This window comes from Xenopus tropicalis, chromosome 1 (assembly GCF_000004195.4).
Source record: "Xenopus tropicalis strain Nigerian chromosome 1, UCB_Xtro_10.0, whole genome shotgun sequence".
In the NCBI taxonomy this organism is placed as follows: domain Eukaryota; kingdom Metazoa; phylum Chordata; class Amphibia; order Anura; family Pipidae; genus Xenopus; species Xenopus tropicalis.
This window is the reverse complement of record NC_030677.2, coordinates 25,771,820-25,791,937: the sequence shown is the minus strand read 5'-3', so window position 1 is coordinate 25,791,937 and position 20,118 is coordinate 25,771,820. Positions and strand designations below refer to the sequence as shown.

General features: G+C 40.0%; 1 protein-coding gene across 1 annotated transcript in view; it reads right to left on the bottom strand.

Annotated features, from left to right (window-relative positions):
- Window positions 1-20,118, bottom strand: part of evc2 (Ellis van Creveld syndrome 2) — an 80,612-nt gene that overhangs the window by 7,652 nt on the left and 52,842 nt on the right. Inside the window, exons 17-20 of the mRNA XM_031895335.1 lie at window positions 15,694-15,921; window positions 9,249-9,439; window positions 8,499-8,586; window positions 4,824-5,020 (exon numbers count right to left, since the gene is read on the bottom strand). Of these exons, the coding sequence (XP_031751195.1) occupies window positions 4,824-5,020; window positions 8,499-8,586; window positions 9,249-9,439; window positions 15,694-15,921 (704 nt within the window). The remainder of the gene's footprint in view (window positions 1-4,823; window positions 5,021-8,498; window positions 8,587-9,248; window positions 9,440-15,693; window positions 15,922-20,118) is intronic.

Sequence of the window (20,118 nt, the reverse complement as noted above, 5' to 3'; positions counted from 1 at the left end):
ATATCCTTATGATGCTTAAAGGGAAACTTCACCCAAACACAACTTAAGCTTTTTGAAAAGTAAAGATGATTTCAAGCAACTTTGCAATATACATTAAGATAAAAATATGCAGCCTTTTCATGACTGTATGAAAATACGGTTTGGAACAGTTCCCTAAGCCCTGCCCCCTGTTCCCCTGCTGATCTGGCTGACTACTTTGAGACTCAAAAATATGTAACAGTAATCGACTGCCCTCAGCCTGCATCCCCCCAATCCCACAATACCCTGCACAAGTGATGTCAATAAAGAAAGGAACATAACAGTGCAATGCATTGTGGGTTATGTAGGTCCAACATGCTGTCTGTAAGCTGTGGCGAATTTGTTAGTTTGTAACATCAATGTTTTAGTCCCTCCTCCCCTGCCAGGATTTCAAATGATGCAGAAAGAGAAGAACTGTTTTGCAGCTGGATTTCAGCATATAAAAATGGTATTTATTCCTACTTTATGAAGGAACTGATTACAGTAATAGGCATATTAGAGGTTACTTTGTTGTGAGGGTCTCAGGGCCTAGAGGCTTACAGGTTGAAGTCTGGTGCAAAAAAGCTAGAAGCTGGCACACAGACTAGGCAGAAAATAATCCGGTTTGTGGTAATCAAGGGGTTAAGAACGTTTGTGGTTGATTCCAGGCAAAAGATATTGGCAGGTGCCTGTCAATAGTAGTCAGGAACCAGAAATCAATCATTAGTAATTGTAGCGCACCCAGGAACACTCTGGAGTAGAACCTATACTGGGGCATTGAACCCAGGTCCTTAGTGTGCATTTATCTTGAATTTCTGCACCAGGTGCAATTTGATGGTGTCACACACCTGCGCTCTGACATCACCGTGCCAGCACTGTGACCAACGTAGCAGCCATGGGTGCCACCATTTTGGATGTGTCGCTGGAAAAGAGAGGTGGAGCACTTTAACAAATTTTGGTTCAGAAGCTGGAGTTCCCCTGTATTGTTTGGCAACAACTACACCTACTAATTAACATGACAATATCGCAGCTGGGAACGGCATTTCAATGGCATATATGGGTAACAGGTTATCAGAAGGGCTTCTAAACTGTATCAGACTCTCTTCTTGTTTATTAGTAACAATCAAGTCCCTTACTAGTAAAGCCTTAATATGCCAAATATAAACCTGCATTGTGTAGTAACAGTCGTTGTTACTGCAGCTTTTATTATTGAATGAGGCTGATATATAAACATTTGCCAGTCACTGGGAACAAATTCGGCATCAAGGAGAAGCTGATGTGCTTTGAACAGACACAGCGGAACGTCTCTATTTAACGTCACAATGATCGCCAAACGCCTTTATCAGGGGAGCTTTCAGAAGGATAAAGGCAATCGCCAACATAAACCCATTGTGCTGCAGCTTCTCCTTTGTGGGATGACGGCAAAATAGGAGAGTGGCATTTGCTCTCCGAGAGGTGAACTTGAAAACCCTCTGAATGCACCCAAAGGACAGTTTTCTTTAGAAGAAGATCTGAGCGTCAGACTCGCAGTTTCTTTGAAGCACAGGGGACATTGTAGTTTCAGTACCTTCATAAATAACAGTGAGCAGAGGGGTAAGGGTGGAGAATACAAATACATACATTGATATATTATGTTTCCTTTTATATTGCTCTATTTTTAGCTTATTCGCCCCATGGAGGTTGTTACAGTGACATGCAGATAGCAGTCATATATTATGATATTATTGTAGAGGGAATCTATAAAAAAAAAACATGTAAATCATAGTCACAAAGATATCTGGGCTCATTTACATCTGCAAGTGCAGTTGCAGTCCTCGCAATTTCTCCCCAGACAGTTACACGTAAAACCGATTTCATTAAAGGTTCTTGCGTCAAAATGTGCTCCATCACTTCTGTATAGTTCCACTTGGCACCACTAAGTCCATCCTGCCTTCCACAGCGCTGCTGTGCCGATTGATGCAGGGAAAGCCTGGAGTTACAGCTCCCTATTCTACTGGTTAAGGGGATGGAAGATTTAAACTATGAGGTGAGACTGTCGAGGTTGGGGTTGTTTTCTCTGGAAAAGAGGTGCTTGCAGGGGGACATGATTACTCTGTACAAGTACATTAGAGGGGATTATAGGCAGATGGGGGATGTTCTTTTTTCCCATAAAAACAATCAATGCACCAGAGGTCACCCCTTTAGATTAGAGGAACGGAGCTTCCATTTGAAGCAGCGTAGGGGGTTCCTCACGGTGAGGGCAGTGAGGTTGGGGAATGCCCTTCCTAGTGATGGGGTAATGGCAGATTCTGTTAATGCCTATAAGAGGGGTCTGGATGAGTTCTTGAACAAGAATAGTATCCAAGGCTATTGTGATACTAATATCTACAGTTAGTACTAGTGGTTGTATTTATAGTTTATGTATGTGAGTGTATAGATTGGTAGGTGTGGGTTAGGTGTGCTGGGTTTACTTGGATGGGTTGAACTTGATGGACACTGGTCTTTTTTCAACCCTATGTAACTATGTAACTATATTCATCACACAATAGCTCCAGAGTTCCCTTTGCGCCAAGCAAAAGGCGTCATTTGCGTGCCAAACACCAGGAATGACGCCAGATGGACTTCCATGTTACGAAATGCATGCTCAGTTGCAATAATTTTGGAGAAACAGGCCCAACTTCTGTAGGTGTAGCGCATTGTGCCAAACGCATCTCCCCCTTGCGACTGGTGGAAATGCTGCACTGTAGAAATTTGCCCATTGTGTTTGTAATTGTGCGTTGCTCACTGCAGTTGTGGATGTAAATGGGCCCTATTATCATTCTTCATTTATATAGATTATTTCATTGACATTCTACAGCATTAACAAAAGTGGACGCCCCACTGGAGCTTAAAATCTAAGGCCCCAATCACAAGGGTCAGTTTCATTAGGGCACAATGAACCTTCCTGTATGTTTTTGGAATGCTGAAAAAACTCAGAGAACCCACCCAAACATGGAGAGAATAAAACTCCTTGTAGAATGCCCTGGCTGGAATTGAACCTACAACCCCAGATCTGCAAGGAAATAATGCTAACCACTGCACCGCCTTGCTCTTGCATCCATTAACAGACTGAAACACAATAAAATTCTGCTATTTGTTTCTTATTGAAAGGCAATGTTCCCAGGCAAATTTGCTAACCACTCAACCTTACGACTAATAATATGCCGATACCCTGCCCCGGTGACAGCTCTACTGCTGCTTCAAATTATATAAACAATTATGTAGTCATAGGGCTGCTACTCAAGTTCCTGCAATGGCTGTAAGGCATTATTTTCATAGCTGGACAGCCCTGAAGTCCTCTGTTCCAAACAAGCTGAATTGTGTCATTGTACAAAAGTAAGTTATTTTCATTTGCTGAAAAAAGAGACAGAAGGGATCATTTCCTAAAAGCGGTTAGGGCCATAACACAAAGGTGTTTCTTTTCTGCTCCCCTCTGCAGGTGATCCTTCATTGAGGGAGAACACAGTCCTTTCTTTTGGATATGTAAGGGCCCTAAAATGCAAAATGTATAACAGGTGTGAAGCAAAAAAAGCTCCAATGCCAGCCTTTTCCTGAAGCAAAAAAAGCTCCAATGCCACTCTTTTCCTCCATATATGCACCCATTGCAATGGTGCCCAGGCTTTCTACCTGCCCCAGAATGTAGTGCAATATGCCCTAGATTGGGACAAATACATAAGGGCGATGCTGATCCAATTTCACTGGATCTTTCCATAATGACTGAGGGACTCATCTTCTCATACTTCCTTCCAAAACTCAAGTTTTCAGTTTTATTGAAATCTGCCAACTGGTGCTGGCCACTGACGATGCTGCCGTTTCTAAAATGAAACCTATCTTTCTACATATTTATGTTGTCGTTATAATTTACAATTCCTTGCTGGAAACAGAATCTGTGCCATTTGATATGCACAAAAGTCACAATGATCAACTGTTTTTATTTTACCATGTAAGGTGAGACCTAAGCAGTGGCGTAACTAGATGTTCCTGGGCCCCACAGCAAATTTAATTTAGGGCCCCAAAACATGGTTTAGTTAACCGTTTGTACCAAAATATATTAAAATTGCTAAGCAGGGCCTTACAGGGCCCTCTACACTGCTGGGCCTACCTGCAACCGCAGGGTCTGATGCCTCTGTAGTTACGCCCCTGGACCTAAGGGACACCATGAAATCCCATTTCTGGCCATTACTGATACTCAATAATGTGCAATTAAATGTACAGGCCACTGAAAAAAACAAAAAGTGTGTAAAAATCAATAGGCTGACACATTAAAATGTACAGGCCACTGAAAAAAACAAAAAGTGTGTAAAAATCAATAGGCTGACACATTAAAATGTGTTTATGAGCTGTCATCAGTTTGGTTTGATAGTTGATTTTCTAGAATGTGATCCTTAGTCCAGCTCCCCAATGGTCAGGTATTTTCAATCTGAACCAATCTGCCCCAGTTTGACCGACGTGACCACAGATCAGGGCATGGCTGGATCTAGCCATTATGGCTGCCTTTAGAAGCAGAGAATGAAGAGCTTTGCGAAGTTCTCATTAGATTAATATCTAATGAGAACAGAATGATCAGCAGCAACAAAGGCTGCAGAGAGGTCAATGGAAATTGCCAAGACAAACACTATTTACTAAAATTATGAGTAAAATAATGGGTTTCTCCATAGGAAACCAAGCTCATTGGCTAAATGTAGGATGCAAACACAACTGCAAAAGGGAAATATATGTTTAATAGCATAAAGGCTGCTCAATAAGCCCCAAGGATATGTTTTTCCGGAAACAATAAGTTACAATTGAATTAACTGACAGGCACTTACCTCTTCCCCCAGCTGTCAGATTCATCCTCATGGCTGTCAGTTTCAGTAACATTTTCTGAATATTTATGACCAAGTGAATGTAGAAGGGACAGGATCTCACTCTCAGAGCTGGAAGGCAGCAATATGCTCAGCGCTCTGTGCAGCAGCCCCTCCGGAAGCTTGCTTCCCTTAGTCAAATAGGCTGCCAATCTGATGTCCTACAGAAAGGAATGGCATCGGCGTCAGGCACTCAGTGTCTAACAGAATTAAGCCTTCGTTATTCCTTAGGCAGCAATGGTGAATTCATTCATCAGTTGGGAAAATAAGTAATGCTAAGGGATCCATTATGTGGAAACCCGTTAACCAGAAAGCTCCATATTACGGGAAAGCGGTCTTCCACATTTTTAAAAAATCCTTTCATTTTTCTCTATAATAATATAACAGTACCTACTGATATTTATATTCATTTTTAGCAGACTTAAGGTATGGAGATCCCAATTATGGAGAGAATCTGAAAAAAACCATTTCCTCAGTATTCTGAATAATGGGTCCTATACCTGTAAAAAGACTCAAATTCAAATGCAGGGGACAAGCACCACAACAATTATATTAGGGTAATTAAAGCTCTGATTTCATAGAATTAATGTCTGGCAATGTATTCTAGTCAGTGGTTCACTGCATTGGCACTGGGACAGACAGGGTAATTGTCAGGTCTAGTAACCTATAGCAACCAGCCCGATGTTTATTTTCAAACAGCTTACAAGTAAATACTACCTGCTGATTGGTTACTGTGGAATACTAGGGGAGTAGTGTAGCTAATTAATGAATGAATGAAGGAGTTTATAAATGACTATTCTATCCACCAATGACTTATAAATGAAGCCCCAACCCAATTGTTACTTCCAGTTTACAGCCATCCTAACATAATGACAGAACCACAGTTTCTGTAATGTTGCATGCAGCTTTGCATCATGGATTATTCATTAACTTGAATATATTCTATAGGCAAAAGGGAAAACACCCCAATGTATTTGACCCAACTGTCAATCAATATGTGACTCCAACTGCTGCATGAAGTTCCTTTTTGACATGAAGTTTATATTAAATTTCCAGCTTTACGATTAAGAGCTGCGGTTTTTGTTCGAGCTGTACTCCTATCGCGGGTTATTATCTTCATCATAATGCGCCTGGGGAGCTATTTTTATGATAAGCATCAGGTACAGTATGTTTCAAAATGAAAAAAATAGCGTTTACAAGATAATGTGATTTCATTAAAAAAAAAAAAAAAGCTCTGGCAGGAGTAAATGCCTCCCCAAGTTTACAGTCTAATTTATCATGGCCAGCCAAGCAGAAGAAGAATAAGTGCAGTCACTTTGCATTGCCAGGCTTTTATCTAAGTGACTTTATGAATTCTCAATAAGAGATGATGCTGTAATTAAATTTGGGATTAGAAGAAGAGGTTTCATTTTGGAATAAAGTCAAACAAACACCACAGCACGCAGAATTCAAGAACACAGTTGGAATTATGTTAGACGACTGAAATACATTAAAGGAGAAGTAAGGGGTACTGTTCTTGACCCCAGGAGGGTAAAAAGCATGCCTCTAGTGCTCATTCTAGGAGCCCTTGCTCTCCGGACTATTTGCTCACACTCTAATGCAGTATGAAAAAAAAACGACCAATTGCAGCCTTTTTTGCACTTTGGTTTGCAAATGAGCCCTGTAATGTTCTTAAAGAGGTTGTTCACTTTTTTTAGTATGATCCAGAGGGTGCTATTCTGAGACAGTTTCCTATTGGTCTTTTTTTATTTTTTTGTGGGGTTTTGAACTATTTAGTTTGGAATTTCGATCTGGAATTTCGATTTGGATCTGGTTGCTAGAGTCCAATGTAACCTAGCAACCAGGCAGTGGTTTGAAAGAGAGACAGGAATAATAATAGAGGAGGGCCTAAATAGAAAGACAAGTTCAGGTATGGAACCTGTCTATCCAAGTCTTTATCCAAGTCCACTAAAAAATCATTGAAGCATTAAATAAACCCAATAGGATTGTTTTGCCTCCAATAAGGGGTAATTATATCTTAGTTGGGATCAAGTACAGGTACTGTTTTATTATTACAGAGAAAAGGGAATCATTTAACCATTAAATAAACCCAATAGGGCTGTTCTGCCCCCAATAAGGGGTAATTATATCTTAGTTGGGATCAAGTACAGGTACTGTTTTATTATTACAGAGAAAAGGGAATCATTTAACCATGAAATAAACCCAATAGGGCTGTTCTGCCCCCAATAAGGGGTAATTATATCTTAGTTGGGATCAAGTACAGGTACTGTTTTATTATTACAGAGAAAAGGGAATCATTTAACCATGAAATAAACCCAATAGGATTGTTCTGCCCCAATAAGGGGTAATTATATCTTAGTTGGGATCAAGTACAGGTACTGTTTTATTATTACAGAGAAAAGGGAATCATTTAACCATTAAATAAACCCAATAGGGCTGTTCTGCCCCCAATAAGGGGTAATTATATCTTAGTTGGGATCAAGTACAGGTACTGTTTTATTATTACAGAGAAAAGGGAATCATTTAACCATGAAATAAACCCAATAGGGCTGTTCTGCCCCCAATAAGGGGTAATTATATCTTAGTTGGGATCCAGTAAACTGTACTGTTTTATTATTACAGAGAAAAAGCAAATCAGTTTTACAAATGGCCTTCCTGTAATTCTGAGCTTTCTGGATACCGGGTTTCTGGATAAGGGATCCCATACCTGTAATAAAAAGTAACAATAAAATTGTAGCTTCATAGAGCAATACATTTTTGATTGCTGGGGGTCAATAACCCCCATTTGAAAGCTGGAAGGAGTCAGAAGAGGAAGGCAACTACTTAAAAAAACCTATAACAAATAAAAAATGAAGACCAATTAACAGGCCATTCTATAATATACTAAGGGGCTGATTTACTAAGACACGAATTCCGACCGAATTGGAAAAATTCCGATTGGAAAACGAACATTTTGCGACTTTTTCGTATTTTTTGCGATTTTTTCGGCGCCTTTACGACTTTTCGGAAATTATCGCGACTTTTTCGTTACCAATACGATTTGCGCGAAAAAACGCGACTTTTTCGTAGCCATTCCGAAAGTTGCAATTTTTTCGTAGCGTTAAAACTTGCGCGAAAAGTTGCGCTTTTTTCGTAGCGTTAAAACTTAAAAGGCGCGACGTTTTGCGCAAGTTTTAACACTACGAAAAAATCGCCACTTTTTGCGCAAGTTTTAACGCTACGAAAAAATCGCAACTTTCGGAATGGCTACGAAAAACTCGCGTTTTTCCGCAAAAATCGTATTGGTAACGAAAAAGTCGCGATAATTTTCCGAAAAAAATCGCAAAATACAGATCATTACGAAAAAAACGCAATCGGACGCATTCGGCCCGTTCGTGAGTAAGTAAATGGGCCCCTAAAAGTTAACCTGATGATGAATCGCCCCTTTAAATGAGAAGTTCACCCAAATATTACTATGATGTAGACAGTGGTATGCAAAGAGAAAATTCGTATACAGGTAATAAGGTATCACCAATTGTCCAATGTATGTAACCCACTTATTGTACAGCGCTGCGGAATATGTTGGCGCTTTATAAATAAATGTTAATGTAATGTATCACCAGTGGGTTTGAAAATGCATCTCAGTTAAATGTAGCTTACCTGGTTATACAGTCTGTGAAATGCATCCATCTGTGCTCTCTCCTGCCGCCACTCTGTTAGTGCATAGTCCAACTCCTCCATCTGCAATCTGCAATATGGCCAAGACCATTCATTCTGTATGTGCTGCACTCAACACAATCGTCTATAGATGTGCAATATTATGATGCACTGTATATACTACTGTATTGTTATAAAATAAAGGTTGTTTTATGATATTGTTATATCAGATACTACAGTTATACAATTCTATAAAATACAAGGAAATGAAAAAGTAAGAGTAGATCTGACCATAAAAGGGCAGAAGGCTGCAGGCCTTGTCACAGGGCAGAAAAGAACCAGTAAAGCCATGCAGTCTATTAAATGCATGTTATAAGCCTATAAAATGGCCAGTTTGCTGTAAATTAGCCAATCTGTAAGTAAATGTGTTAAAAGCAATTGCCTCTTACTATCGCTCTTTCAATGCTTCATAAAAGGTAAATTCTCGTTTTCCTTCTGTCACCATCATAATATGTAGGCAGTCTAATGTTTTTATATGGTCACAAAACCCCTTAGTGACTTCTAATATCCTTATAATTTAAATTAGGGGGTACATTATCCCTTATAATACATGAGTGATACTCACAGTTCTCTGTATAGTATCCTTATCATTTACAGTAGGGGGTATATTATAAAACATGAGTGATATTCCCTGTATAACTCAGCCTTTGGATCTTTGTAATTTCCATTTTCCCATATATTTGTGCCATTTACCTGTCTCTGCACGCATTTGTTATCAATTTGCGCCTGTTTAGTGCCAAGCGGAGGGTAGATGACAGTGGCAAACTGAGGTCTTCTTCAGTGGAAGCTTCCATATGAAAAGGGCTAAGAATTTTATCATCACTATCATTTACTGCTTCCAGCGATTCCCAGTCTATCAGGCCCACTTCAATGTCTCTAATTTCCTGGAAATGAATGCAAAAAGACATACATATAAACGGGATGATTTGTTTAGCGCATTAGTCATATCAGTTAAAGTGTCGGGATGATCATATCTTTCACTTCTCAGGTTAAATGAAACCTATCAGTACGATATTTTCTACTATAATTATATTCTCATTTAACAATGGAATTATAAATGTCATATGGCATTTGTCACTTTTTAGTATAAATGGCAAAGATATACCGGCCTGCTGTGAATTCATAGGCATGTTCTATGATCAACAATACCTATATCAGAAACAAAAGTCATCGAAGCTGGACACACATACAGGTAAAATCATAGAACTTTTGCTACATGTGAGTTGCATCAATGTTCTGGATTGATGTGTTAGTATAATGGTTAGAGATCTGTTTTGTGATTGGACATGTTAAAAAATTTAATCTGCCTCATGTCACCCTCCTGCCCTTAAAGTTCTTATCAAGCCAGTTGGGACCATGGGTTTTAATACCTGAAGCCCATACTAGCATCTGCCATATTTAGGGCCAAATGCAGGTAATGTATAGGGATGGGCTGTGTGTTCCCTGAGAGATCAGCTGACAGGAAATAATGCAGCTCTAATTGTAACAGGAAGTAGTGTGCGCTAACATGTATGTGTGCCCTTGGTTGGTTTGTGTGCACTGTGAAACCTATGATCCCAGGGGCAGCCCTTAGTACTTAAAATGGCAATTATCTATGTAGGATTACCCAACGGCACATACTGCTACAAAAGTACATTTTTATAAAAATGGGTTATTTAGATAAAAAATAATTTTGCATATGAGCTGTTTATGTAATATAATTTTAAAGAAACTTACATTGTTCGGGGTTATAGTTTTCCTATACGGATTTTGGGGTGTCCAGTAAGTTTTAGAGAGGCCAACAGGGAAAACATAAGCCTATAGTGCCTTGGTTAAGACTACTTGAATTGTGTTGCTTCAGACTGCCAGTGCCCCTATCGGCATTACAGTCGGGGTCGGACTGGGGGGTGCAGGGCCCACCAGGGCTGGTACCTCAGGGGCCCCTGCATCCCCCAAGGAGTCCCCATTGTTGCCTTCATGACCCATCCGACCCCCTCACCCAGCACGTCGGGGGAGGGAGACCAGTGGCTCGGGGGGGCACCCTGTGGATATCGGGTCACCAGGGCCGGGGCCCACTGGATTTTTTCCCTCAGTGCCCTGGCAGCCCAGTCCGACCCCGATTATGGTTCAGGTGGTGGGAGTTTTGGGGTCAATTAGCCCAGCAACCCATAGGGTAATTAAGAGCTGAATGGTACCATTTGTTTGTCTGTATCAGGCTACTGGCTGTACCTGGGAATTAATAAATTGGTAACTGTCTGTTAGATTTAGTCCCTTCCTCTAACATGTTCATTTGAAGAGTAAAATTAACAAATTAGAAATGATTATTGAACATTAAACATACAGTACAGTACTGTATACAATTCTATGCTGAATCTACGAGAGCCTTGTGCTTCTATCCCACATAATACAAGAGTGACCTATTTACGCCGTACCGCTGCGGCGGATGAATCAAGCGCTGACGCCGCACACACACCCTCACAATGCAGAGCTATTAAGTTGACTGGCACACACAACAATTTCATGACACCCAACAAACAGGTTGGTGAATCATCCCTCTGTTTCAGAACCAATTTAGTTTTTGATTTTGAAGATTATCTTTCACACAATGGGATCCCACTGGAACACGAAGGGGGGAGTTATTGTATTGTCACATGAACACGCATGCAGAGAGAAGAAATGTTAGTGAAATTAACCTATATATTTACACTCTTTCAGTGCCGGTGTAAGGAACTTTGTTGTTTATAGAAAGACCCTACAGCATATGGTGACTTTAACAAGGCCTCCTTTTATACTCTCCTATTGTAAGAGACTATGACATTGACTTGCATCATTTCATCATTATTGTGCTGCTAATAATTCTAACACATTACATACCTTTCCCTTTAGTTCACACAAACAGCAGGAAAAAAAAACACCCACAAAAAACCACAGCACTACACTCCATAATAACTCATTATGAAATATAGTTAACTTGAGGTCACATTTCACTTTCCGGCTTACAACACTCTAAACATGTGGTAATGTAGATACTTTTTGGCAGCCAAACAAAGTTGTGGCACTAACAATATATTCAATGGTTGGTAAATGCCTATTTTCTAATAGGACGGCTAGCTGGTCCTGCCTTAACCTACAATAGTTTTAATGTAAATTTCAAGTGTTTATTTCTGCACAATACAATTTTAATTTGATCATTTCAATAAAGGTTAATTTATATATACGACACAAAAGAGGGGAGGTGCTAATGTATAGGTCATAATTTGCTTTCCCTTTTTTCTATCCTGCTGTGATCACATGAGTCCACAATTACCCTATTTTGGTTACTTTCTTTGTGAAAGATCCTTTGTAAAATATTTGGACAAATACTGAACAGAGTCTGAATCCTAATTCACATAGGACATGGAAGCGCTAAAGAAAACCAAGCACAAAGCGCACGAGAGAGAGAATCGGAACCATATAGATTTCAGGCTTCATATCAAAAAGGGACGGGGTCGCACAGCTTGTAATAAACATAGAACCTGCCCCATGTTTTCAGGTGATAGAAACAATGCCTCACTGAACATACAATCTACAGGAGAAATGACCCAGAGAGATCGGAATAAACATGGAAACAGACACAATTGTGCATTAACAGGAAAACAATTCCAAGGGGCAAGGCTATTAAACTCCTACAGCACAAATGTGCAATTTACCAGCTTGCAGGCTTCCCATTCAATGCATTATTTGCATCTGTGTATTGGTTATTAGCTCCTAACATAGTATATAATGAAGTTAAAATCATGAACAGATGTTAAATAAACACAAATGGAAGCACAATGCACATGTTATGTGTAGTATTTGTCTCCAAATGTACAGGGCAGGGGTCTCCTTCCTCCTCTCTCTTTAGCATTTAGCTCTTTAATGTAACTGTTCTTTGTATTTAGTATTGTAATGACCCCTGTTTGTTGTATTCATTTACTGTTTTGCTGTACAGCGCTGCATATATAAGTAGTGCTACATAAATAAAAATATATACATACAAAGCAAAGATAGAAATGGCAGTTTTTGTCTTCTGATCCTGAATCTATTCCCTGCCATAAAGCAAGACAGAACTGCTGATTTTTTTGCAGAAAGAAAATATATAGGAAGTATTCAGGAGTACAATAAAATAACCAAACAAGGAACCCTCATGAACCCCACAAGCTAATTTGAATGCATTTTTCAGCTACTTCTGTATCATTGACGCTAGCAGCTCAAGATGTACAATATATTGTAATATCAATTTGTGTTGCTTATTTCCAGTGATACCCTACTGCAATGAATCAGAAGTAATTTTCCTTATCTCTTGGCAAACAGTAAATGGGAAACCTTGTTTCTCACGTGAGTCAACATCCACCGGATTCTCTGTCTGGAAGGTGAATTAAAACGTCCATCTTTCATTGCTCCATTAAAAATCCATCAATGGCTTGAGCATTTGTACATATAAAAGAAAGGGGAAGACCCTGACAGGCTTCACCCATTCTCTGGACTATATTATAGCCTTCATGATGCCTGAGAAGGATTTGTAATGGAGCTAAAGGTGGATATTTGAATTCAAAGCACCAGCCTCTGGGTTTTGTTGGCTGTCAGAGAAGCGGTTCCTGTCAAGGCTTAGATGAAAGCAATGTCCCTCTGAGCCACTACATGAAAAAGTTGCTACTGCTTCAAGATCTGGATCATCGCTACATGTACAGAGGATTTTTATTTTTGATTGGGACATCTTGCTTCTCACTGACAGATTACAGAGGCAGCTATCCCCTATATCTGTGCATAAGTCACCCAGGGCTGAAACTCGGGGTAGGTGCAACTTAGGGGGCTCTAGGCACGTACCTCTTCTGTCTGCCTACCCCTAGTTGGTCACTTCATCTACTAGGTGCAACACTTAAGTCACCATACAGTGCCATGATGTATTTCTGTACAGCAGTACAGATATAGGGTAGTGCAGGTAGGGACCTGTTTTCCAGAATATTCAAGACCTGGGGTTTTCTGGACAAGGGATCTTTCTGTAGTTTGGATCTCCATACCTCAAGTCTACCAAAAATTATTTAAACATTAAATAGGATTGTTTTGCCTCCAATAAAGATTAATTATATCTTAGTTGGGATCAAGTACAGGTACTGTTTTATTATTACAGAGAAAAGGGAATCATTTAACCATTAAATAAACCCAATAGGGCTGTTCTGCCCCCAATAAGGGGTAATTATATCTTAGTTGGGATCAAGTACAGGTACTGTTTTATTATTACAGAGAAAAGGGAATCATTTAACCATTAAATAAACCCAATAGGGCTGTTCTGCCCCCAATAAGGGGTAATTATATCTTAGTTGGGATCAAGTACAGGTACTGTTTTATTATTACAGAGAAAAGGGAATCATTTAACCATTAAATAAACCCAATAGGACTGTTCTGCCTCCAATAAGGGGTAATTATATCTTAGTTGGGATCAAGTACAAAGTACTGTTTAATACTGCAGAGAAAAAGGAAATCATCACCCAGTCTATGGGTAATGGCATTCCCATAATTTGGAACTTTCTAAATAACAAGTTTCTGGATAAGAGACCCCATACCTGTACAAAGCTAAGGAAAGAATGCTGATGTGTAGCGTCATCCATCTTCCTAAAATTGTTTTTTAGGGGTTTTGGCAGGTATAACATTATTACAGGGGAACTCCACCAAAACACAACTTAAGCTTTTTGAAAAGTAAACTTAATTTCAAGCAGTTGCCTGTCCTCAGCCTGCATCCTCCAAATCCCACAATTCCCTGCACACACGGCGTCTATAAGGAAAGGAACATCACAGTGCAATGCATTGTGGGTTATGTAGTTCCTGCATGCTCTGAATGATGCAAAAAGAGAAGAACTCTTTTGCAGCGGGATTTCAGCATATAAAAATTGTATTTATTCATACTTTTGAAGGAACAGATTACAGTGATAGGTATTTTAGGGGTTTCTGTGTTGTGTGTCGCTCTTTAACAAATTTTGGTTCAGAAGCCGGAGTTCCCCTTGAATAGATACTGATCATTTGCTACAGGTTTCCTTGCCTGTAGTGAATACAACAACTAAATTACATTGCAGAGAACTGGTCTTTATTAGCTCAATGATATTTCTCAGTCAGTTGCTCTATTAATAGATATTAAGGGGCTAAGATTATTCTTTTCTCTATTTTTTTTCCCAGTTTGTTAAAAATGGGGGATAATTACTTGGGGAAGTCAAGATTATCTTAAATGGGTAAGTATTGTCCTTTAGTTGTTGCTATAGCCACAAAATATGGCTACAGAAAGTCTGCTGTTTTATAAGCAAGCTTTGTGGGGGGGTTTCTAATCACTTTCTATAAGGTAAATGGATGTAGGTATAATTACAGGGAAACATGCAACATGACAAAGAGTTAAAGACACACGCTTATTATTTTGCCATGGACTATTTTATACAAAGCTTTATTCTTCCTGTCAAATAAAAGTGGTGTTTCTGTGTGTTTGGTACTGTATGCTCTGCCTCAGGCAAGTTTTCTTGGCTTTTCCACATCCATAACTCTCTAAACAGTAAATGTCAGTGCTCTTCAAACAAAGCCAAAGGCCGCTACGCTGTGTCCCATGACACCATTGCTCTGATCCTGAGCACATAGCTACAAGCCCTACCATAAAGCAGCACAGCAGTATGTTGGATAGGGGTTCAGGGGGTACACTTTCTCCTGAACTTGCGTCTTGGGTCTCTGTAACCCCTGATAATCTACAATCCCTGTCATAAAGCTGAAATCAGTTTTATCTGTTTTATATGGAAAGAAAACAGAAATTGTTCACATTTGGATTGTGAGCTCTTTGGGGCAGGGCCCTCTCTACCTCTTGTATAGGACATTAGTTGCTTTTTGTATGCAATCTGTAGGCTTAATGTATACAGCCATTTATTGTACAAAGCTGCAGAATATGTTAATGCTGTATAAATTATTATTATTATTATTATTATTATTTATATAGCGCCATCAATACACACACGTTAATAATAATGTCAGGAAGTGAAAGCAACGATCGTGCCAACTCTTCTAACCGTAAACAATTTAAAGGATAAGCAAAACTTTAAAATAAGCTGATGTAGAATTAATGATTAATCAACTTATTTGAAAGGTTTACTTTAATTCATTTTGAACTCACTTGAATTTGCACCTCCAAGGCCTTTTTATACTCGGCATTACTGGCGGGGTGAATGCGGCCCATCTCTTCCAGCAGTAAGGACTGCAGGCGCAGGAGCGCAGCGTGAACCTCCAGAGCCTTTGATCTCTGATTAACGAGCTGAAACTGTAACGCTGCCAATGATTCTCCAAGTTTGTACTCTCTGGCTTTCAGTTGGTGCACTCTCTGAAGCAGCAGCTCCCCACGAACCTAATCCACATAAACGAAATAATAATAGTAGGATTATTTTCCTGTTGCAGCTGTGTCTTTGTTTGGATAGATATGTTTCCAGTATTGCGCCTTTTCATTTTCAAATCCTGACCTGTCAATCAAAGTACAGGTATGGGATCCATTATCCGGAAACCCGTTACCCAGTTCCAAAATATAGAAAGGTCATCTCCCATAGACTCCATTATAAGCAAATAGTTCTAATTTTTAAAAATGATTCCCTTTTCTCTGTAATAATAAAACAGTACCTGTACTTGATCCCAACTAAGATATAATTACCCCTTATTGGGGCAGAACAGCCCTATTGGGTTTATTTCATGGTTAAATGATTCCCTTTTCTCTGTAATAATAAAACAGTACCTGTACTTGATCCCAACTAAGATATAATTACCCCTTATTGGGGCAGAACAGTCCTATTGGGTTTATTTAATGGTTAAATGATTCCCTTTTCTCTGTAATAATAAAACAGTACCTGTACTTGATCCCAACTAAGATATAATTACCCCTTATTGGGGGGCAGAACAGCCCTATTGGGTTTATTTAATGGTTAAATGATTCCCTTTTCTCTGTAATAATAAAACAGTACCTGTGCTTGATCCCAACTAAGATATAATTACCCCTTATTGGGGCAGAACAGCCCTATTGGGTTTATTTAATGGTTAAATGATTCCCTTTTCTCTGTAATAATAAAACAGTACCTGTACTTGATCCCAACTAAGATATAATTACCCCTTATTGGGGCAGAACAGCCCTATTGGGTTTATTTCATGGTTAAATGATTCCCTTTTCTCTGTAATAATAAAACAGTACCTGTACTTGATCCCAACTAAGATATAATTACCCCTTATTGGGGGGCAGAACAGCCCTATTGGGTTTATTTAATGGTTAAATGATTCCCTTTTCTCTGTAATAATAAAACAGTACCTGTACTTGATCCCAACTAAGATATAATTACCCCTTATTGGGGGCAGAACAGCCCTATTGGGTTTATTTAATGTTTAAATTATTCCCTTTTCTCTGTAATAATAAAACAGTACCTGTACTTGATCCCAACTAAGATATAATTACCCCTTATTGGGGCAGAACAGCCCTATTGGGTTTATTTAATGGTTAAATGATTCCCTTTTCTCTGTAATAATAAAACAGTACCTGTACTTGATCCCAACTAAGATATAATTACCCCTTATTGGAGGCAGAACAATCCTATTGGGTTTATTTAATTTTTAAGTGATTTTTTAGTAGGCTTAAGGTATGCAATAATCCAAATTATAAAAAAGACCCTTTATCCAGAAAACCCCAGGTCCCGAGCATTCTAGATATCAGGTCCCATACCTGAATTTGTATATTTCCTATAACACAATGAGTCCATGGAGAGAGTCAGGGAAAAGAGTGATTTATAGGAAGGGTTGCCAGCCTTACAAATATACCTGCAGGTATATTACCGGTAAATTAGTGAATCTGTAATACCAGTACCAGCCCTAGCTTGCTTTGCTGGCAAGGTCAGTCAAATACCGGCTGGGCGGCAACCCTAATATAAATGTTCAATTTAGTTGAGGCCTGCTTCTAAATTCAGCCTATTTAATTTTATTTTAGGAGCTTAAAAAGCTGCCACTAGGCCCGCTATTTGTTTATATTCTCCCCTAATTTTCTGAACTATTATTTCATTTTGCTGCCAAGGCAATAGCTAATTCTTGTTCAGAGCAGCAACATAACAGCCTGAAAACATAAATGCATCTGAAAATTGGCAAGGAGCGTGACAGTGAGTATGAACATGCACTGGGTCCTTAATCAGCTGCATATCTGTATGTCTGTGTATCTGCTCCTGGGCAGCAATCTCTCACCAGTAATTGCCATAATAGCACCGTCTGGGTGTGCTGGATATTACTGTGTCACAGTATGAGGGAAAAGGGGTGTCTAGGGTGCTGCAAAAATTATTATTCACTTAGCGCTACATGGGAGAGAAGATACAGAGGCTTCTCGTGTAAAGGATAAGAACAACATACAGATGAACAGTCATTTCTCTTCCTGTTGGCCCACCTCTTCTATGATGCCAAAAAGAATAGAATTTAAATGCAATTACCAAATGGCAATGGCAGAGGACTCATTACCAGAGAATTAAATGTACTGGGGTATAATGTGAATGGTTGATACAGACAAGCAGAAAAAAAACAATTTAGGGCCACACATATACATATATTACTGCATTTAGAACTCGCTACAGCTTCATTGATTCAACTTGGCTGCAGATCTGCAGGTCCAACAGAACAGTCTGCCGCTGCCCCTATATACTCATTATCATCCTCTATCTTTTCTCCTCTTATAATTTAAACTATTGGAATGTATGCCACACCCTCTTTTAATTTTTTTGTTACACCGTTCCCTCCCCTTTTGTTCACCCTCCCACCCTGTCCCTTATACCCTTGCCATGTGTCATTCTCTCATGCCTTGCCATGTGTCATTCTCTCTTTTTTTCAACTTGTGTCATTCCTTCTTCCTCTTCAGCAGTGATCCCCAACCAGTGGCTCGTGAGCAACATGTGTCAGGACCTGCCTGTACCAGAACTCTGGACTCTATGTTAGGCAGGTTCTGCATTACCTCACTGAGCCACTGGAGACTTTGGGCATCCAGCCTGTACATTCTGTTAACCCCTCTTCTTTGCTTCTGTGTTTATGTTCTCCTTCTCCTCCCTTAATTAGCCCAGGTGGTTCCAATCGGTCAATTAACGGACCTTATAAGCCTGTCACAAGCAGCCCCTGGTTGCTTGATCATTAAGCCCTTTACGTTCCTGTGACCTTACCTGCTTGTTCCAGTTCCTGTTCCTGCCTGACTCCTGCCCGCATACCTGCCTGATTCCGTTACCTTACCCTGTTCTACGACTTCTGTTCCTTACCTCTGTTTGATCTCCCGGTTTTGACCTCAGCCTGATTATTGGACTCTCCCTGCCTTCAGCCTGCCTTTGACCACTGCCCGTTATTCCGGACCCTCCTTGTTTGCTGCCAGTCCTGACCCTCTGCCTGTTTTACGGATTGTTTCGTCTTCTGCCTGCCTCTGACCACTGGCCTGTTGTAAGGACTTCCATATTGTTATTACTCAATTTTCATTAATAAATCATGTTTCAGCAACATAAATTGTTTCCTGGCTATCCACAAGTGAAGTACCCCCTGTACCCATATTACACGGCATATAAGCTCCTACCTGCCAGCCACCCACCTGTGGCTGCGCCTGACAGAATGATCAAGCCACATAAAGAGGAGCCTGCTGGTAACAACTCTGCGGTTCAAAGTAATGCTGAACTACAACTCTCTGCAGAATGGCTTTCCTCCATTAAGAGGTATGAGGGGGAGAAAGACTCATTCAATTATTTGCTTGATTTATGTAAAAAGTTTTCTACAGTGCCATTTTTCAAAGAAGCTCCTGATAATATGAAGAGCAAGTTAATTATTCTATTCCTTTTGGGCGGTGAGGCCGCAGAGTGGGCTGAAACCTGCATTGACGAAGAAGCACATTTTTTAGAAGATCCCTGTTCTTTTCTTTCATTTTTAAAAGCAACATTTACAGGAGATCTATGGCCAGTTTCAAATGTATTTTCCTCCACCTCAAATCCTTCTGCTGCTGTACTACCCAAAACTTTCCAACTCACTCCTCCGGTTCCAAGGTACTCACCCAGGCCCAAAGACTGCACACCTGCTTCAACTTCTTTCAGCGAGTTTTCTGAGGTAGAAGAGTTTTCTGAAGATTCACCTGATGAGGAAGATTGGCAAGATATTTTTGACGACAAAGAATGGGAAGATTTGGACTCAGATGAGGAAGAAATACCTACGGCATTTACCACTAGGTTTAAAGGCCGGTCTATCTCCAAGAACTCTCCTATTCCTCTGTCTGTTTCTTTTCCTGCTGTATCAGCCCCTCAAGATCTCAGGCCTGAACCTCAATTTGTTTGTTTTTCTAATATAACCAAGGCACCTCTGCTGGCTCCAGCCTCTGTGCCAGTGCTTCAGACTCCTGCTCCAGCCTCTGTGCCAGCGCTTCAGACTCCTGCTCCAGCCTCTGTGCCAGCGCTTCAGACTCCTGCTCCAGCCTCTGTGCCAGCGCTTCAGACTCCTGCTCCAGCCTCTGTGCCAGCGCTTCAGACTCCTGCTCCAGCCTCTGTGCCAGCGCTTCAGACTCCTGCTCCAGCCT